This window comes from Curcuma longa, chromosome 13 (assembly GCF_044706935.1).
Source record: "Curcuma longa cultivar G26 ecotype Majalengka, Jawa Barat chromosome 13, ITB_CL_G26_1.1, whole genome shotgun sequence".
NCBI classification, from domain to species: Eukaryota; Viridiplantae; Streptophyta; class Magnoliopsida; order Zingiberales; family Zingiberaceae; genus Curcuma; species Curcuma longa.
This window is the reverse complement of record NC_133873.1, coordinates 4,103,370-4,124,876: the sequence shown is the minus strand read 5'-3', so window position 1 is coordinate 4,124,876 and position 21,507 is coordinate 4,103,370. Positions and strand designations below refer to the sequence as shown.

General features: G+C 38.8%; 3 protein-coding genes and 1 pseudogene across 3 annotated transcripts in view; 2 read left to right on the top strand and 2 right to left on the bottom strand.

Moving 5' to 3' along the window:
- Window positions 1-1,642: 1,642 nt before the first annotated feature.
- Window positions 1,643-7,342, bottom strand: LOC141844132 (phospholipid-transporting ATPase 1-like). The gene is made up of 6 exons (XM_074732142.1): window positions 5,335-7,342; window positions 3,280-3,985; window positions 3,059-3,182; window positions 2,744-2,963; window positions 2,152-2,610; window positions 1,643-2,086 (listed from the first exon to the last, which is right to left on the bottom strand). Exons 1-6 carry the CDS (start codon window positions 7,167-7,169, stop codon window positions 1,876-1,878), a joined length of 3,555 nt encoding a protein of 1,184 aa, XP_074588243.1. The 5' UTR covers window positions 7,170-7,342; the 3' UTR covers window positions 1,643-1,875.
- A 2,438-nt stretch (window positions 7,343-9,780) lies between these two features.
- On the bottom strand, window positions 9,781-10,811 carry LOC141843909 (thioredoxin-like 1-1, chloroplastic; annotated as a pseudogene).
- A 6,133-nt stretch (window positions 10,812-16,944) lies between these two features.
- On the top strand, window positions 16,945-18,228 carry LOC141843887 (NAC domain-containing protein 68-like). Its single transcript, XM_074731911.1, has 3 exons — window positions 16,945-17,186; window positions 17,266-17,552; window positions 17,631-18,228. Exons 1-3 carry the CDS (start codon window positions 16,991-16,993, stop codon window positions 18,000-18,002), a joined length of 855 nt encoding a protein of 284 aa, XP_074588012.1. The 5' UTR covers window positions 16,945-16,990; the 3' UTR covers window positions 18,003-18,228.
- Window positions 18,229-19,407: 1,179 nt separating this feature from the next.
- The window catches only part of LOC141843833 (leucine-rich repeat receptor protein kinase HPCA1-like), an 11,620-nt gene continuing 9,520 nt past the window's right edge, over window positions 19,408-21,507 (top strand). The window contains exons 1-8 of the mRNA XM_074731855.1: window positions 19,408-19,483; window positions 19,628-19,751; window positions 19,911-19,982; window positions 20,058-20,132; window positions 20,213-20,284; window positions 20,373-20,534; window positions 21,243-21,317; window positions 21,399-21,470. Of these exons, the coding sequence (XP_074587956.1) occupies window positions 19,408-19,483; window positions 19,628-19,751; window positions 19,911-19,982; window positions 20,058-20,132; window positions 20,213-20,284; window positions 20,373-20,534; window positions 21,243-21,317; window positions 21,399-21,470 (728 nt within the window). The remainder of the gene's footprint in view (window positions 19,484-19,627; window positions 19,752-19,910; window positions 19,983-20,057; window positions 20,133-20,212; window positions 20,285-20,372; window positions 20,535-21,242; window positions 21,318-21,398; window positions 21,471-21,507) is intronic.

Sequence of the window (21,507 nt, the reverse complement as noted above, 5' to 3'; positions counted from 1 at the left end):
AGCAAAAGATGAAATCCGTCATCTCAGCAGTCTCACACAGTCGGTCCCACAACCATCTGTGAGGAAGTAAATCAGAAAGCTACAGTTGATCACTACGAAGGAGAGCATTACCTCGGCTTCGTCGAGATTCGATCTTTGTCCACTTCAACAAGTTTGCTCAGTACTAACCAACTCAACTATGTTATGGGGCAAGGTGGTCACTTACTCAACATTAAGTGGATTCTTCAAATCATAGCTATCAATGTAAGAAAGCGGCACAACGACATGATTTTCCATGTCCACATCCTTGAGGTTGGAGGGATCCTGCAAAAGCAATTTGATACAAGAAGCTCGATGGAAAGTTAGCACAAGTCTGACATATCTTGCCAAAGGAACTCAAGGTAGTGCAGAACACCACCTTCCTTCTCATATCCACCACGATTCCATTCACAGCTATCTCCAGATATTCAAGCATTTTGAACTCACTAGCAATTGTACAGATGCTTTGTACTAGTTCTCCTTCCCAACCTGTTCATGCTGTTAATTAGTTATGAAAGTGAACTCTTCATTTTCCTAAAAGAATAACTTTTGATATTTATAAAGAGATTCACTGGTTGTTTGGTAGTTGATCTACAAAATTGACCTGTTGTAAAGTTTATGATTTGCTTGCCAATGTAGCCACAAATTTTCTTAACATAATCCATCAAGTTAAAACCAAACATATATGCCAAAGAAAAAAACAGTGAAGGGAGTTAAGATCAACCTGATTATCAGGTGACGGGGTATAAATATTGCATTCTTTTCGATACAAAAAGGAGCAAAACAGATAGAACAAAGCGATAAAACAATCAAATAAAGCAAGATGATGTTTTTTTAGGTATACTTCTTACTAACCGCACAAGTATGTGATGGCACACCCACTTGATTTTCTATATCACGTAGTGCTCTCTGATTGCTCATATCTGCAAGGAAAAGAGGGAGAAGATTTAACTTTCTCATCTAAAAAGCTAGAATTTTGACATCCAAATAGTGTTAGAATCAATATAACGTAATCAAATTGCTTAAACAATTCCTGTCAGAAGTATAACAATTGAAAGAACTCGGGAAATTATAGGTTTTATCACCCCTCTTTTCTTCTCACAAGCTGCCACAGCCAAGAAAGAGCCTATCTTTAGATCTGTTAATGAAGATTCACAAATTGACGGCATGCCTGGAAGCCAACAAAAAGCTTCGAGAACAAAGGTCTATTAGAGAAACAGAGCCGAATTAGGTGCACGGATCGCGACCTCTAAAATGAGTTAGATAAAATTTCAATCCAATCCGTCTAAATTATTTGATGAAACGAATCAATCCAATTAACCTAACTCAAATTGACGACTATAATGACCATGTTGCTGCAGAATGCTGTGGGAAAAATTAGGTTAAAATTTCGATTAATATGTTTATTAAGTTAAATATATAACGATGTTTATAAAATACGTCATTATAAAGGTCTAATTTGATATTTTATTTTAAAAACTAATCAGTTTAAACATCTAAAAACCTAAAACCTAAAATGATATTTGAAAACATCTAAAAACCTAAAATGGAGAGTCATGACATTAACTACACCGAAAGATATAGCAATTCCTTATCAAATCTTAAACAAATACACGTGTAAAACTAAACAATAAAAAGGGATATTTGTAAAAGAAATACACTAAAGAAAGCAAGTGGACATTCAACTAAATACACAGCACAAATCCAGATCCTTCAGGATAAGGATTGGTGACCCTCTAGCATTCGGCCAATGATCCGACTGCCAGCTAAAAGAATAATATACACAAAGCATAGGAAATCGAAAGTGAGCAAAATTGAAAGGCAAAAGAAAAGAAAAAACTTAATACATGATGAGCATTAGAGTTGTGAGAATGTGCTCAATGGAATCTCTGATGAATTGGATAGATTTGTCTCCTCAGACTTCTCCAGCTCTCTAGCAATTTGTACATCACTTGGCATGAGACGCTCTGTCAAAGCCTTGGTTGTAAAGCGAGGCACCATCGATGCCACTAAAATTCCGAAAAGGCAAGCCCAAAATAGTCTCGTCCCCATGATATGAAATATTGCCCTGCAAGAATGAGGCATTGTTAGGTTAGAGATTATGGATCCGAAGGTTGGCAAGGCAGGACGTACCAGTAACCAGGAAGCATCCATATGCAATCGATGACAATGACGCAAATTATCGTCGCGACGATGCAGCCCCATAGGGACGCATGTGTGATCCAGTTCCACTGAAACACATCCATGGCCAAGTGAATATTGACTACAAAGACCACTGCAAGGATCAACAAGTCCCCTAGGCTTGGGCCATCAATGGTGCTGCGTCTGTATGCAAGATAAGGGATGTAGAATACAGTGAGACTCTGCCAAAGGGAGTCCGTCATTGTAAGGACAAACAATTTCAGGTTGTATCGTTCATTGTTTTGGCCTGCTTTATACAGTTTCGGGTACTTTAGCAATGTCTTCCTGCTAACATCCTGATCGAGGATACCGACGATGATAGTTGGTAGTGCAGTGTAAATTACTGAATATAAGACACTGTTCCATTCGTTTATTGCGCTTAACAAGCTGTATGAAGTGTAGAGCACATTCCTATAATTGAGAAACCATCTGTTAGATATTAACTCGAGGAGAGATTATAAAGTGAGAATTAATGCAAAAAGATGAATAAAGGAAACAGGGAAAAGTGGCACCAAGAAACTGAAACTGAAATGGTAATGCTTACCAGAATAGGAGGAAAACAAATACTGAATTTCTATAGAAATTGTACATGATCATGTAGGCCATCCTTTGGTAATTCCAATGGCCATGTACCAACAAAAGTGGCACCAAGAATCTGAATTGTCCCATGGCAAAATCTGAGGCCATAACAGCCTGCCGACCCTCTTGCCCACTTATGCCAATCCCAACATCAGCCATTTGGATCATGGAGACATCATTTGCACCTGATATTACGATTTACAAACCAAGTCATAACAATATGTGATATTTTTTTTATTGTCACTATGTAAAGTGTGAGTATTGATATTAACCACATTACCATCTCCGATTGCGAGAGTCATATCATCGGTTCGGTTCTTTATAAGAGTGACTATTCCAGCCTTTTGCATTGGGGCAACGCGACAGCACAATACAACATCACATACGGTGGCCACTTCGAACAGCTACACCAGCAAGAACAAAAAGCAAATTAACATGAATCGAATCTGGTGAAATCCTCAAACAACAAATCCAAAGACATGATACACTGTGAACCCTTACCTCGTCTTCCAATTCAGTATCCAAGATGTGAACAAGGCTGGTGCCATCAATGATCAAAGCCAGAGGACTCTGCATGGATCCCGTGCCCAAAAATGTACTTTCAGAGTCAGGTGCTGCTTTGTGATGCCTGGATGTAGAAGCTGCATCTTGTAGGCTTTTTCTACAGGCTTCTTTGGAGTTGCTGTTTATCACAATCTGATTCATGTCTCTTGTTAGAAGCTTACACGAAAACCCAATCGATATAGCTGTTTCTTGCTTATCCCCTGTCAAAACCCAGACCTTGATCCCAGCTTGCCTCAGAGATTCTATGGCTTCAGGCACACCCTGTTGCAACTTATCCTCGATCCCAGAGGCCCCCAATATGTTCAGATCTCTTTCGACATTGGCTGCAACAGCTCGCAGTAACTTTGCTCTACCAATCAAGGACTGACTTGCTTTCTCATAGGCAGAATGCCACTCCTCAAACGCATCTATACTGAATTCTCGGATGCCAATAACCAATGTCCTCAGACCCATTGATGAATAGGCATGCAGATTTGTCTCAGTTTCCCGAATGATATCCAAGTCTATGTTCTTTTGTATAACCCCATACATTGAATTATCTGCACCTTTCACAAATAGCTTTATAGTCTTGTCAGGGAAGCCAATTACAACTGACATCCTCTTCCGATCGCTATCAAACTCATGAAGGCCCAAAACATTGAATCTGTATTTACAGTATCACAGAAATATTTTAAAAAATTAGTTTATGTCAAGCAAGAAACAGTTGCAAACACTGGAAGATCAATTCATTAATGTTTTACTGTATAGATAAGTATCAATGATTGACCACGATTCTTTGTTTATTGTGGTGTGATACACGCCGAGGACCAATGTTTAATATGGAGAATATTCCAATTCATACATAATGCATGATATCCACAATATTCCAATTTAATTTCCAAGTTGAACCAATGAGCTAAGCCACATGTTCTTTGGATTCTACAACCAAATTTTGGACGCCACGAAACACCCAATATATTATGACTAATCAAACATTAAACAATAATCACCAATTAATCTTGCAAAATTTGATCGGTTAGGGTACCAAATTGCTCCTATGGGTAGATCAAATTCTCATTCACAAAAAATTTTGATAGATAAATGTAACTTAACTAAGAAATAACCAGAAGGAGAAGTGAAAGATAAGTTCAACAAGTATTTATTGTGGAATCAATTAAACTCAATACTCAATTGTTATCTAGAAAATCAGTGAAATTTTTTTATTGACCTATAAAAAAAATAAGAGTATCTTTTGAGAAAAATGACTTTGCTTAAGGTAAGTAAAGTCATCTCCTATTCATCTATGAGCTCTCTACGCTCCGTCCTCATCCATAAGTCTCCCTACTTTCTTTTGGCAACCCTTTCACCCTTATCTATGGTGAAGCTCCCCTCCACTCTTCACCTTGTTTGCGAGCCATCTGCCCCCCACTGATGTGTTCCCACTCCACTCTCATCTGTGAGCCTTTACGCACATTGGTGAATTCCTTCATCCTTATTTATGAATACTCATCTATGTCTGTGAATCCTTTGCCCTCATCCAACTAATTGTTGACACTAAATGGTCTCATAAAACTAAGAGTATGATGGCATCTACATCATTTTGCTCAAGTTTCAACATTAGCAGTCTAGCACTTCAAATCCACAATCCTATCGTCCAGTGCATCCATTTAAATGCCGTAGGATGTAAGGCAAGCAAGCTATTGCAGACTCATAAATGCCCTTTCCAGACATGAAATTATTCAACTCATTGGACTAATTGAGGAGAAGGCACTACCACCATGGACGAAGAATATCAACCTCCAGTAAAGCAAGCAAAAGGGACAACCATTAAACATCCAAGTATTCGACAACCTTTCCAATTGGCATGTCTTTTTCATGTTGGTTAAAAATTAGCCAAAATTGTTTGGATTAAGCATGCTTTTAACCTAAACAACTTAATCACGATCTAATACAACTTTTACAACTACTTTGACGCTGACTCTGATTAAGTAATTGAAGGAAAATGAAGAGTACCTCTGTCTCTCGCCGAGGACGTCGACGACGATGTGGCCGGAGGTCCGTTCCACGAGCATGAAACCGTAGGCAGCGGCCGCGTACACCAACGCCTGCTCGTCCGGCGACTCGCCCTGGTAGTCGATGAGCTTCACCGACGGATCCGGAGTCTCCACTAGTATCGGCACGACGGTGTTACACGTCGCTAACGCGAGGAAGAAGTCGCGAGCAAGATTGGCCTTTTCAACTCCCTTGCCGCCTTTTATTACATCCATCAGCTCCGGGTCGATCTTAACGCTCGTCTTTGGTTTCCGTGTCTCGCCATCACTCACTGAAATGAAGAGACTTTCCGCCTCGCCGTGGCTGTAGTCAACGCCGCGGACGCTAGCGCATCGGAACTCCATCTTGTTCTCGGTCAGGGTTCCAGTTTTATCAGAGAACACGTATTTGATTTGCCCTAAATCTTCATTGATGTTGAGCGCCCGACATTGGAATCTTGCCTTAGTCGTTTCGTCGAACATGTTCTTGTCTTGAATCATGAAGAAGGCCTGTCCTAATCTCACCAATTCCATTGAGATGTAAAGAGCGATCGGAATCATGACCTGGAAAAGGATCACGGACATGAGGAAGGCGAAGACGGTCTCCGCCCCGATGCCGTAGTAGTTGTACTTCCCTACTTGGCGTTCTGAGAAATCCTGCTTTCTGTAGTAGGGCAGGGTGTCGAGTTCGTGGCGGTGATCGACGAGCCATACGCCTGCGAGGATCGCGACGATGGAGCAGAGCGCGAATAGCGCGGCGGCCAGGAAGATCACTTCCCTGTTCATCTGCGACTCGAGCCGGCTGCGCTTGGAGGGAGCGCCGGAGCTGTTGAGCATCACCTTCGTGTCCTGCCCCGTGTACACCGCCACGCCCACTACCCAGCTCGTGTTCTTAAGCTCGCACCCGCGGAGGATGATGTTGGATGGGCCAAGCGACACGGGTCTGGTGGCGCCGGTGCCGGCTGGGAAGTCCACGTTGACGCTGGCGAGGAAGCCGTAGATGTTACGGTTGGGCTTCTCGCAGCGGATGAGGCCGGAAAGGGCTTCGGGAGCTGTTGACTGCGTCTCCTGCTTCGCATACCGTGTCTTGAGATTGGACTCGCCGTCGAGGTTGATTGTCTGCACGTAGGCAACGCCGGCGGCGTCGCTGGTAGCGAGCAGGACTATGTCACAGGGGATCGACTCGTCGGCAGCGACTTTGATGACCTCGCCGACGCGGATGTACTTCCAGGGCTTGGGGCGGAAATCGCGTTCGCCGGGCACAAGGACCCAGGCAGCGCGGTTATTCTCGTTGCGGTCAGAGCGGCTGCGCCTCCAGTCCTCGTACGCGTCCTTGACGGCGGTGACTCCGAGCACGAAGGCGAGCGGGAGGATCGAGGCAGCAGGGCTGAAGACGCCCAGCTGCGGGACCTGGTTCAACCCCGCGAGGATCAGGAAGTAGATGTAGGCGACGCGGTGGAACTGCTCGAACAGGTTGCGGGGCAAGAAGGTGAGGATGCTGTACTTGGTCGTCTTGATCGCGTTGCCCGGTAACCGGACCGCCAGGTTGCTCCGCTCCGGGTCGTTGATGTACACGAACCGTGCCTCCTCGTCGTCGATCTCCCGCTGCGAGCCGACCTTCTCGGAGTCGGAGCGTTTGGAGGGGTACGACGCCATGGGCCTCGACCTCGACCGCTCCATAATCTCGACCGACAACGTCTCCGACGAGCTCCTCTCTGCGCGAGACCGGAACGACAAGCTCCTCCGCCGAGGAGGGACCGCGTTCGGCGCCGCCGCCGCCGCCGAATCCTCCGGCGGATTTACGCTATGACTAGCCATGAGCAGACAATCTCAGAGCATGAACGTCAATCAGCGCAGAGATTCGAAGAGCAAAAGGGGGGAAATAAGCAGGCACGCAGCGAGAGAAGAATGGGATCGATTTCGGCAAGTCTTCGATTTGGGGTTCTAGGGAAGAAGATGAGGAAGGTGAGTTGGACTCGGAAGCTCGCTCCCGGGTTCGTGGTCCAGGACAAGGCTTCTCGATCTCTACAAGCTCTTAATAACGTCATTTCTTCTGTCATCGTAACCCAGAAGCCTAATTATTTGAATTAAAAATAATTTTAAAAATAACTTAATAGCTTTTTAAAATGCCTTAAAAAATGTACATCATTATCTAGAAGTATTTTGACAATAAAAATAAAAATAGTATCGAACATTTTAACATCAAAATGAAAAGAAAGAATACAAAATAAATAATGGAATATGAATAGTAAAATGAAAACTTTCTATAGAATTTTTCTTTTTTTTTTTCAAAAAGATTCAATTTTTCTCCGCCTTTCTGGAACTGGAGTTGTTAAAGGCATCATGATGACGTTCTAGATGGTCAACGGAGAGGACAACTAGGCGGCACCGCATCTAATCTCATCTGACGAAATTGCACGCCGTCTCATAAAAGAAGAGAACATCTCCGTCTCTGTTCGAAAGCGGTTGTTTGGCCAACTCGGGACAAATTTTGTTGGGCCGACGTGGCTCTCCACGGCAAATTTTGTGAACATAATAAGAAAAAAAATAACTAAAATTGTTTAATTTGTCACATTTAAATTTATTAAAATTAATATTATTATATTAAAATAAAAAAAATGAAAAGCATTTATGTATCCAAACAAATATGTAGATATCTTTTTCCTTTCTAGTCTCCAATCTCCCCTGAGCCTTTGTCGTTGGCCGATGGTTACTGCAGAGAAAGATCTCCGTAAAATGAGAGAATGCAAATTAATATCGGATCTCCGTAAAATGATATTGTTCTGCTACAGGTACTTATGGATAATAGCAATTCGTTAACCAAGATACATGCTTGTCCACTATGTTGATAAGAGTTTACTGTCGAAATATCACCCCAGTCAACAATTCAGTCTATCTCTCTCTGCCCACATGGATTACACGTACGTGCAAAGTGCAAAGTATGCCAACAAAGCACCCATTGTGCGCGTGGCAGACTGCCTGTGAGAAGAGAGCACATGGGCTTTTATGTTAACTCCATTAACACAGTAACATTAATAAGGAATGGAAGTCCATCGAATTTTTTCGATGTGGGACTCTTCCCCATCGTGGATTACGCATTCAGTCATCTCTCTCTGCCCACGTGGAGTACGCGTACGTGCAAAATATAAAGTGCGCCAACAAAACGCCCATTGCGCGCGTGCACGGGTGGCGGGCTATCCGTGAAAAGAGAGCACATGAGCTTTTATGTTAACTCCATAAGCACAGCAACATTAATAAGGAAAGGAAGTCCATCAAGATTTTTTAATTTTGGATTATTCTCCATGCACTTTTTTTATATAATATTAATTAATAATTAATATTATTTTGGATTGACTTTGAATAATTAATTTTTCATTCATCTTTAATCGATTTTGAGCAAATTAATAGTCTTGATCTATTTACGTGAAATGTAAATTTTAATTTTGAAATTAATTTTGAAATTAATTTTGACTTTCATTAATTAATGACGTACATTTTTTTAAAAAATTGTACTAGTCCGTACCGTTAAGGTCCAATATCTAACAGATTGTGGGCATAAGAGTGTAAGTAACGACTTGTTTGGGAGGAGGTGAGGAAAGGGGAAGGAAGGGTAAATAAGGGGAAGGGAATTTGTAACCTTGTTTGTAAAGAAGTGAGGGAGGGGAGAAAAGGGGAAGAAATGGTAAGTTTTCCCCTTGCATGCCCATAAATAGACATAATTCCTTACACTCCGATTTGGGATGTAAGAAAGGGGAAGAAAATGTTAAAACATATTTATTCCAATTTTACCCTTATATTAAAATATTAATTATTAAAATAACTTATTTATTAGATTTTTGAACCGTTGTTCCTCGTCACATAACGCAGTCGTCACAGGATCTCATCACTCGCACTTCTCAATATCGACCTTCGTCGTAAATTTTTACATCAGTAAATTTTTATAAAAATATTGATTTATCTTTTATCGTACTAAAGTGTACAAATTCTGTATTTCGTATATTTTTTATATATCTACTTATTATTTTTAAAATTTTTTATTTATTTAAGTTGTAAATATTAATTTTTGTTAATCTTATAAGCTATATATATTTTTGATTTATTTTAAAAAATAAAACTATTTTTGTAATTTTATATATTTAGTTTATAATTTCGATTGACGAACTCATTGGACGAATAGTTATATGGCATTAGATAAAATAAAATACCTAACGAACAATTATTTTTAAATTATTATAAATCTATTTTAACAAATAAGAATATTTTTGTAATTTTATATATTTAACCTTCATTTCCTTCCCCTTCCTCTCAAACAAAGTAGCACATGTTATGTTAATGAACCTTCCCTTCCTCCCAAACAAGAAAAATATAAATACTTCTCTTCCCTTTCCTTTCCTCCCTTCCCCTTCTCTTTCCGTTAATGAATTTTCCCTCACTCCATCCAAACAGAGTGTAAAGGAGAGATCTTTGTTTGCAGACAGAGCTCTGTGTTGTGCTTCGCCAATGCATCTTTAAACTTCTTGATATGCTCGATGAACAAATTGGCGGTTAAACAAATGGTGAAGAGAAAATGATCAAATGGGAAGTAGTTTCTGGGATCGTGGATCTCACAGTTGCATTGGTGCAGCTGAAGCTGCAGAGTGGACCGTGCCTCAGCGGTAAAACCTAAAGAAGGGGAGGGCATGGACGTTCAAGGTGTAACACATGGGCTTGTGCTTCTCGTAGTTTATTTGAAGAAATTGAAATGGCAGATCTGCGTCGAGAAAGACAGACTGAACTTCCAAGTTACATGAAATTGGGGCGAATTTCGTTGAAAGATCATACCTTTGGATGAAGGGCCCTGCAACTTCCACATCCAGGGGAGAAGAAATCTACGACGACGAGTTTGTCGCCGGCGTTCAATAAGGAGTCTGCGAGATCGTGTGCCAACTCGATCTCCTTCATGTTGGGCTGGAGACCCTTTTCCCACCATTTCTGAGATTTCCCGATGGTAAGAGTCATCTGGATGCAATTCGCACAAAGTTCCATTATCAATTTTAGCCAAGATGAATAAACCCTAAAGTATCCTTTGTGCTTGGATCAAAAAAGATCGAGCATTCAAGAACAATTACCATCCTGAATAATTAGGTCCCAGAAGCTCGTACCCACCTGTACAGGAACCGCCGAGAAGAAACCCCGTGAGTTCTTCCGCCGCAGCGCCCCAGAAGCCGACCTCAAGGTCTCCATCTTCAGCGAAGAAACGCGGGTTTTCCTCCTCGCCGAAGAACACGACAAGGGACGGCGGCCGCCGCACGGCGAAAGGAAGCTCCTCTGGGACAAAACCTGCGCCATGGACACCGCAGATCGAGCTAGGCTTCACCTCCCTGGCGCCGAGATTGCGAAACCAAAACGACGAAAACGAGATCGGCTCCGCGATCTGGCGAACGAACTGGAGCCTTCGAATAGTAAAAAACCAACTTGTGATTTCTTTATCCAGAAATCTGTGTTAATTAAGTGGTAACAAGTTTTTCTTCTTCTTCTAATTTTAACACAAAAGAAGAAGAAAATCGAAAAGGATCGTAGCTTTAGGAATTGATCAGCCTTCGACACACGTGCAAATGAGTTCCTTTTTCTTCTGATTTTGAAAAATAGAAGAACAAAAGTTTGATTTTTTTCAAAATAAATAAATAAAGTTTGAAGCAGACTATGAAAATGAAGAAGAGTCCACTTAGTAAGGTAGAATTGTCAACGTTGATTGTTTGGTCACGTTTTTTTGACCTGGTTATTATGATAAATTTTGACACAATTTAATTGATTGGGTAGAAATTAAAAAGCGTTAATATCATTTTTATTATTTAAATTATCTCTTCTTATCCTACTAATCCATAATTATGAGTGTTAATCGATATCCTATTATAACAATTATGAATATATAGCATTTATAATTGTTATAACAGGTGCAATTCAAGTCTGGCATTAATTAATAATATATTACAGCAACAATTAATCATAATTATTACAAACGAGTCAATATTAATCAATAATATATCATAGCAACTATATGAGTCTGTCTGCAATCGACTTGAGATTAAAGTTGATTGAGTGACCAAGCTTAAGTTGTTTCGAATTGGATTTCTAAGTAATATATTAATTAGATATCAAGTATGTCAATATTGATAGAATACTTAATTGTAAAAAAAAATCTAAATAGATCATAAAAGATCGGACAGTTGGTACGAGACGAGAAGTCCGAGTCAAGGTAAACTAGACACTTGGTGATCAGAAGTCCAACAGAAAATTGACAAAAGAAAAATCAAGTGTATCGAAGTTGACCGAATACTTGGCACGAGACTGAAAGTCCAAATGGATCATGGAGGATCGGACACTTAGTGATGAAAGAAGTCCCAACAGATCACAAATAACTGGATGTTGGGCAGAGAAAATCCTGACAGGTCAAGATTAATCGGATATTAGACAACGGAAAGTCCTGGTAAATCACGGATGATTAGATATTGGGCAGAGGAAGTCATGGTAAGTTGAGGTCAATCGGATACCAGATAAGACACGAATTCAGCCTTAAAAATGATGAAATTAGAGTTAGCAATCAATTGGTGAGGTTGGCAAACCCTAAATCCGAAATTTTGGGTTTGTTGGTAACCAATCGATTGATGTTAAGCAATCGATTGCTTGACCCTGTCTAATGAACAGAAGGGTCCAAATCAATTAATAGGGTTAATCAATCGATTGATGTCAAGCAATCGATTGGTGCAATCGATTGCTCTACCCTAGCCAGGGAACATAATGGTTTGGAATCAATTGGTTAGTTCGATTAAGAGCTACCAATCGAACCCCTTGGTTCTTGGAGATTTCAAAGTGAAGTGCTAGTGCATTTTTGGATCAACAAGAAACTATTTCAAGCAACAACAAAACATTCAAAGCAATGTTTTTTTTGTAAAGTCATTTTTATTTCATTTGTTTTTGTGTTCGTTTTTCTTATTGTGTTCTTGTAAGTACAAGATATAAGAGACTTCTCTGTCTCTAGAAATTATCCGAAAAGAAGAAATTCTTAGTGGAGAGATATAGTAGGAGTAGACCCTTAGATTAGCTACTTTAAAGAGACGGATATCAAATAAAATCAAAGTGTTATTCATGCGACATCCAAGTTTATTCAAGAATTCTAATGCACATGCAAATGACAATAACGAGAAGTGATTGAAGCTATTCATCTCCTCTAACTCATACGGATCTTAACAAAGTTTTTAGACGTTTCTATAGAGATGGACAACTATTAACCAAGGTAAGACATCTAACTTTGTTTTCTTTGATATATTTTGTATGAAAAGTTAGAAATAGTAGCTTCTTTGGTGACCAAGGGCGAAAGCATATGTTAGTAGCTTACTTGGACTTTAGTTATAATTTTTGATTTCGTCATTGTTGACGAGGGACAGTTTACGTTTGATAGTGAAAAATCTATACTCTTAGATTATATATATATATATTTTACTTATCTAAAAAAAATATATAATTGTTATAAATGGTCATGATTAGAGTAGTTATAAACTATAAAGATTTTTAATATTCAATATTTTAAAGTATTAGTTAGCCGACTCAAAAGGTTCAAATTCAATTAGTTCAGGTTAAAAAATTTGGCTAATCAAAGTTAAATGTGTTATATATGGGCAATCCACATGTGTTATTTTGATGATTAATAAAAAAAATGTTTTTTTTGACAATTTCAAGGCACGTTTTTAATAGTCGTCCTAATTGAAATAACATTTATCTAGATGAATTGATTCCCTTTTATTTCCCCTGAGAAAATGACTAGATGCTATGTTTTATGGGGAAAGAAAACAAAATATTATTTATTTCAGAAAAGACAAGAAATTAATAAATTTATTTCAATGAATCATGTTTGATAATTAAAGTTTGAAGCATACTATGAAAATGAAGAAAAGTCCACCTAGTAAGGTAGAATTGTCAACGTGGATCGCTGACCACTTTTTTGACCTGGTTATTATGATAAATTAGGACACAATTTAATTGATTGGGTAAAAATAAAAAAAAAATCAGAGTACTTTTCCCATTTCATTTTTATTATTCAAATTATTCCTTTTATTCGACTAATTCAAATGGTTTAATCGCTCCGATGCCCAAGTTATTCCGTAAATCGTAGATGAAGAAGAAGAAGAAATAGAAATGTTAGAGGATGAGAGTGTTGATTGTGTGTACTCGTACTTGCTCCCGCGAGAAGCGAGATCGGTATATGGAGTTATTGGAGAAGATGGTCCATCGTCGCGGTATATGTTAAGGGTCTTATCGCCCATACTCCGTATGATCCAGGACCTTGCTGCGTTAATGATGTTGTACTGATGAGATAGCTGAGTTACTATCAAATATTATATCATTATACGTGTCTTTCTAGCGGCAATCTAGACAAAAGTGCAGACTTAAAAAGGTTGAGCTGACGAAGGAGTTGACTTCTAGCTAGGAGATAACGAATTCATTCGAGAGCAAAGCCAATGAAGCACCAAGTGGGAGGCTAGATGGGTCGTGAAGTCGGTTGATCAAGGAGCCAAGCCGTCACTTGGCCACTGGACTAGAGTGGAGAGCTCAAGTTGTTGACCAGAGGATCGAGTCAGAGATCGACAATTGAACTAGAGGAAAGAGTTTGAACATATAGTACGAGGCATCGAGCCGAGTTAACTGTAGGATTGAGCATCGAACTGAATAAGTCGATTACGAGATCAAGCCTTATCTTTATCATATCACTACTAATTAAATTAGATCTTGATTTTTTTTTAGTTTAGACATACTAACCCGTAACAATATGTATAAGTGAAATAACATTTATCTATCTAGATGAATTGATTCCTCTTTTATTTCTCTTGAGAAATGACTGGATGTTATGTTTTATGGGGAAAGAAAAGAAAGTATTATTTATTTCAGAAAAAGACAAAGGAATTAATAAATTTATTTCTCTTTTAATTTTTATTTATTTTTAATTGAAGATAGCCACGAGGTTTTGCGCCGCCAGGATTCAATGCACCTTACCGCAAGGTTTGGTGGAATTGTAGGCCCATCTGCCACCTTTTAAGACACAATAAAAATAAAATTGATCATTAATTTAATTTAATTTAGGGATGCGTTGTCAATTCCTCTTGCTCTGTTTGACTCTGACACAATCTGATCAATTTTATTTAGTTAAGAACAGTGAATTTGAAATTTACAATTGTTCTTTATAATTTTATAATCTCAATAAAACAAATCCATTTACCAGAGAATAAGTCTCTTTTCCCATCTCTTTATCTTCGTAAATTTAGTATTATTTTTTCAAGAATGAAGTCGACTACCGTTAAATTCCTCTGGAATCAATCAACTTTTTCCTCTTCTATTAGTCATCTCATCGTTAGTTGATCTTTAAAAAAAAGATTATCAATTCGACCTCATAAAATTTTTTTATTCATCGAAATTACGTTGGCCGTCAATCTTGCTGTGCCAAAGAACTTAAATATCATATAGTTGATAAGATCTAATTAAGAAAAACGATCTTTCTTTAACTTTAACTTGATAAGTAATCTTCTTTTTAAATAAAGAAAGATAAATTTTTTAAAAATTATATTTAAACAAGAAAAGAAGTGACAAAAAAAATCTTCGTCTTTAATATTATTTTTCCTTTTGATACATGATAATAATTTTATCTCATATTAATAGAGTATATATATATTATTATTCTCTAATTAGAATAGTCAAGGATGGAGCTAGGGGGTTCATTTGAGAGCGGTTACCCTCCTCAATTTTGAGATACAAAAGGTATAGGAATACAAAAATAAAGAGTGAATGAGAGGTGAATGGGGCTAGAGGCAATGATAAAGTCATTTTCTCTCATCGTAAACATATACATTTTACTCCCTCAATATGAAATTTATGACTCCGTCCTAGTGTAGCACACTTGTTCAAAAATATCGCGTTAAAGGATTAAATTCTCGAGGTAGATAGACATGTTAGCATCTTTAAATCACCCCTTAGGCCTCGGTTGATAGTCGACATCTTTAGGTTAACCCCTCAAGCCAAATTAATACATCGACGCCATTGAAGTTTGACAAATGAACACCATCAACTATGCTATGACTAAGCTTAGTTCCTTGAGCTCTTCGCTCAATTTCTCAAGCTCTTCATCCTAAACTGATTTTTCGAGCTTTTACCTCGAGCTCACCATTTCAAACTCAACTCCTTGAGCTCTTGACTCCAAGCTCAGTAAGGGCATCTCCAATGTAAAATTTTTGGAGAAATTTATGAAATAAAAAAGTTGAATAAAAAATTCTCTAATCATTGTGGAGGTGAGATTTAAAGTTTTAGTTTAAGAACAGTAGTAAATTTTCAAATTTATTTTTTCTTTCAAAAGCAACATTGTAGGTGGGGTCAATAATTAAATAATGAAATTTGAAATTTGTAAGAAGATTTTTTGATTGTGTAGAAAATAATAAATTTTTATACATTTGATGTGACATATTAGAAATTATAAAAAAAATTATTTAGAATAACAATAATTGAAGATACCATTCATGACCTAAGATGATAGCCACAATCTCTCAAGTATCTCTTAGTCGTATATTTATAAATAGTTAAATATGTCCATTATTTTTTAAAAAAGAAAATCATTCTCTTGCTTTCATAGGTTACTGTTGAATGCACTCTTAGAGCATCCCAACGATGCATTAATGGAGATGTTATAACATCACTTGATGTTAAACATCAATGTACAAGGGTGTTATAACACCTCTCCACTTGAACATGTTCAAAGTTTTGAATATGTTTAAGTGATAGTGGAGTAGGCCACCTCCTAGCTGGCCTACCCCACATGTAATTTTTTTATTTTTTATTTTTTAATTATATTTATTAAACGGTTAGTTTTAACGGTTATTAATGGTTAGTTTTATTTTTTATTAAAAAATTATAATTTTAAAATAATAATAATAATTTTAATATTTTAAAATATTTTTAAAAATATATTTATTTACTATATAATTTTAAGATAGTTAAGTAGACGGACTCATAAATAATAAATATTGATGTTAAAAAAAATATGGATGAAAAAGATATATTGTTATAATAAATATATGACAATGGATCTTATGCCTTTTAATAAGGTGGAAGGTGTTAGAATGAGGATGAATTATGGATATCCTTGGCAATTTAAGTACTTCTCATCGTAAGACTATATTTTTAGAAATATCCTGTTCCGAACCATGTCCACGTCATCCTCGCTGAGATCCCAACGATCATCCTAATTCACCCCGTTGACTAATCGGAAACTAACTACGCAAGGCGACGACTTTCAAATCTTTGACTTGTGCCGTCAGACACGAACAGGCACCTGCGTCGATTCCTCTGTTCAGGTTCAGACCCCTTTATAAACGCACACGTACTCCGTGACTTCACCATCATCACATCTCCTCCTCCTCGACTTTTGATCTTTTGATTTCGGTCAAGACGCCCCCCCGCGAACCTTCCACGGCCCTTCTCGCTGCCGCCGCCTCCTCGTTCCTTGCCCTCTCGTCGCCGCCTACAGACCAACGCCAACGTGCTTATATATACCCCTCCTGACTGTTCCTTTGCCTCAACTGCAAGCCAACTAGCTATTCGATACATTTCCCGAGAGAAAGATGAACACGACGACATTGGTGGCCACCAGGAGAGACGCCGAGGCCGAGCTCAACCTGCCGCCTGGCTTCCGCTTCCACCCCACCGACGAGGAGCTCGTCGTCGATTACCTCGTCCGCAAGGCCACAGGCCAGCGCCTCCACGTCCCCATCATCGCCGAGGTCGACATCTACAAGCTCGACCCTTGGGACCTTCCAGGTATTATACATAGTTATCCATCAATCATTCCGTCGAACACCTTGCGAGTGCTCTAAAAATTGCACCTTTCTGTGACCAGAAATGGCGTTGTTTGGAACCAAAGAATGGTACTTCTTCACCCCGAGAGACCGCAAGTACCAGAACGGGTCGAGGCCCAACAGGGCCGCAGGAAGAGGGTACTGGAAAGCCACCGGCGCCGACAAGCCGATATCGGTGCCGGGAAGCCGTCGGCCTATCGGGATAAAGAAAGCTTTGGTGTTCTACCACGGCAAGGCTCCGAGAGGCGTCAAGACGGATTGGATCATGCATGAGTACCGCCTCGCCGACGTCGATCGATCCGCCAACAACAAGAAGGGCAATCTGAGAGTAAGTCTATTGCACGCCTGCATGCCTCACTAAATCATAAAATTATGACAACTAACCAAAGAAAATCCATCACTGCAGTTGGATGATTGCGTGTTGTGTCGCTTGTACAACAAAAAGAACAACTGGGAGAAGATGATGCAACAGAACAGGAAGCCCACCGATTCCTTCGACACGAATGGTGATGCAAGGTCAGACAGTACTGCGCGGAGTACTAAAGATTCCGACTACGTCGAGCATAATTCCGGCGCCGGCGGCTTTCAGCAGGTGGATGCTGTGAAAGAAGAGGAGGATTGGTTCATGGGCTTGAATCTGGATGACTTCCAGAGCACCATGGACGCAATTGGATTTGAACCTGCATCAGTTGTCAGTATCTCAAACCAGGATTACTTCAATCCGGGTGTCGAGTATCTGGAGCAGAGCCAATCAAACATGCAGCTGTTCTGGAATTAGATTTATTCCTCTGTACATAGTACCAGGAAGAGACCAGAATAGGATGAAAAGAACAACTCTAAGCGTGGCAGTTGCAGAAGGTTATGAACGTTTCTCCAAGAAGAGACCAGAATAGGATTCTTTTGTGTTTGTTCTTCAAATTTTGGAACAGAGATATTGTAACATGAAGGGGTGAAACTGATCCCTTACTAGCAGATTGATGATTTATTTATTAATTTGATTTCAATGGAGTTTGTGGATGGTCACTTCCCTTTGCTCTGTCACATAACTACGACCAACATATTAACTTGTCGAATCTAGTGAAGTAGGTTAGGTGCTCAACTCGAGCAACATGACTTATATGCTTGGTCTAATCGGTTCATTCGAATTGATTGGTTAATATAGATTAATTCAAGTTGACCGGATGGTTGAATCGACTTCCTAGCCTCACCTAATCAGATTGATCAAGTAAATCAATCGAGTTGCTCGGCTAGATAAGACTAATCGGGCAACTTGGCTAACTCAAACTCACCTGGTCGAGAGGTAATTTATCATCTCTAGAAAACAAGTTGAAACAATCTAACCAAACACAACCAAAATTTTTGAAAGGAAACAATCAAAAGCGTGCCATATCTTCCTTTACTAGTCAACCACTTTAACAACATCAATATATCCACAAAAGCTCTGAGATCAAATCAGTGTTTTTGGAGTTGAAAACACACACTAACATTTTTCTCCCAACCTGCCTATTTAATCTACGTTTAGGACACTTGTACCATGCATTTGTGCAGGTCTACTAATCAAATCTTCCTTTCAAATCAACATAATCACATAGTTTAATCTTCATAGTCCTATCAGTCGTCCTATCCGGCAACCTTGAATGAGTCTCCTAAGCTTTACAGGTTTCTTTCTTTTAATATTCGAGGAATAAATAACCCTCAAACTGAAACAATATATAATCTTGTGTAGTTATTAATGCAGTATTTTCAACGTCAGCATATTGTCGTTTTCGTGGTGTGAACTTGCCGAACCTGAAGAATGTTGGCAGATTTTTCTTCTTGTCGAACTTGATCGATAGTTTCTTTAATAACAATGTGCAGGACGGCAATTAATAGTTCATGTTTCTTTTTGCCACCAGTATTGCATAGTTTGCCTACACCTGGCTTTCATCTACAAGTCCTTGTTCAAAATGTTATAGTTTAATCCTTCGGACGACCTCAGCAATAGGAACATTGTGCATGGTTTTATTCCCTGCACCAAGCTGTGCTCGTCCACCTTCCTTGTCTCTCGGACTTCCCAAAGAAGGCAAACAACAGCATTGAAGCTCCGTTGGCTCCAGATTAAGGTATAAGAGTTAGCTTTTGCGTGATAGAAAATGATGGTGGTTCAACTGATCGCAAGCTAAAGCTGGTTACTTTCTTCACAGATGAAGGGGTTTTGTCTGCTGTTGATGTGCTTTGTCTGTCTTAGACTTAGCTTCTGCTCAACAGATTCACAGGATGGTAATTCCTTTCTTCTTTTCCTTGTGTTTTCCGATTGAAACATGATCTTTTTCTTACATCTATTTGTAAGAAGAACATTTCTGGAGGAGAGAATATAATCCTGTTTGGCACAAGAATTAACTAAATTCTTGACATGCTCATCAGTTTCTGCTCTCAAATCTCTGGCTAGCCAATGGAGGAACACACCTCCAAGCTGGAGCAAATCCAATGATCCTTGTGGTGATGCCTGGGAAGGTGTGCTCTGCTCGGCTTCGAGGGTGACGGGCCTGTGAGTATCTTCTTCAACAATAAACTTAGGAGCAAAAGGAAGAGAAGACCCTTCACTTTAGGTCTATGAAGGCTTCCTTCCATGCACAAGTGTTGTGCACAAATTTGAACTACTTTAAAATCTATACATACCTTATCATTGACCACAACCTGTCTTCAGGAGGCTATTCAGCATGGGTATTGAAGGAACTTTGAGCAGTGATATACAAAAGCTCACAGAGTTGGAAGAGTTGTATGTTAAAATATTTAAGTTCTTAAGAAACTAAATCCTAATGTTTCAGTGTATGACATTGTGTTGAACTTGTAGAGATCTTTCATTTAACCTAAATCTTGGTGGTCCACTTCCTCCGAGCATTGGGAACTTGAAGAAGCTTAAAACTTTGTAAGTCAGTATGAAACTCTTATAAGAAGATTTATGCTCATACATGTGATGATGGAATCCATTTTTTCATTATTTCTTAGGAGATTGATTGGTTGCCAGTTCAGTGATCAGATCCCTGATGAAATAGGCAACCTACTTAATATCACTGTGTTGTGAGTACTTAGATCTTTGTCGTATCATTTTTGGAACTTATATTCATCAAATATACATGAATTGGAGACTCTTAAACTTATGTTCCAGATCACTAAACTCCAACAAATTCAGTGGTGAAATACCTGCTTCTATTGGTAGACTCTTCAATCTCAACTGGCTCGACCTTGCTGACAATCAATTGTTTGGACATCTCCCAGTTTCAACAAGTCATGCTTGGGGATTAGATCAGCTTCTAAATGCCTCTCATTTGTAAGCCTATCTTTGAATTCATAAATAAGTTTCTGTATGCTAAAACAGATCATAGGGACTAAAGTTATCTAGCTCCAGGTGAGCTCATCTTGGCTTTTCACAATTTCCCCAGCTCGGCACGCCCTCGTGTCGGCTATTGAACTATGACATGGAGTTTCTAGACAGGGCTAAGATGATTGTCACTCAAGCACAATAAATATAGTAACATAATGTGCAAAATAATAAAACTATCAAAGCTTATGATAAAACATTGTTCATTAGTACAAAATGGCAAGTGCATAGTAAACTAATGAAAGGCAGAAGAATTGTGTGAAACTTCAATCTCAGTAGTAGTGATTTTTCAATCTATCCAAATTTCTTACTAAATTAGTCAGAGAAAGAAGTCAATTTCTTTCCAACTAAAGAGAGGGGGAATTTAGATTATATTTGTTTTTTCTTTAAACATAAACATGCTATAACAAATAGTAACCCAAGAATAAGAAAGTTTGATATTGGTCTAGTTGCAGACTAGATATGCCATTTACATCGAGTTCTAACTTCCAATACAATTAACAAAAGCAACATAAAAAAGTCTTATCACCGACCGTAGGTATGCAAGAACTACAATTGATTTTTTGTGAGACTAGTTTTGATGATGGTATTGATCGAGATTGCAAACTAGGAATTCTTGAGTATGAATTTGTTATTTGTCTATTATTTCCTTAACAGCCATTTGAACAAGAACCAGTTATCAGGACCAATTCCAAACAACTTTTTCAGCTTGGACATGAAAGCTATACATATGTAAGCAATAACTTATACATTACTTGCTTCCTTTACCAAGCTCTATAATTCTTCCATCTCTTATTTATCGCTTGCATTCAGACTTCTGGACCATAACAACTTTTCTGGGCCAATTCCAGACTCCATAGGTTTTGTCCAATCACTTGAAGTCCTGTGAGTTTTTTAAGTTACTACTTGCCTACTTACTAAT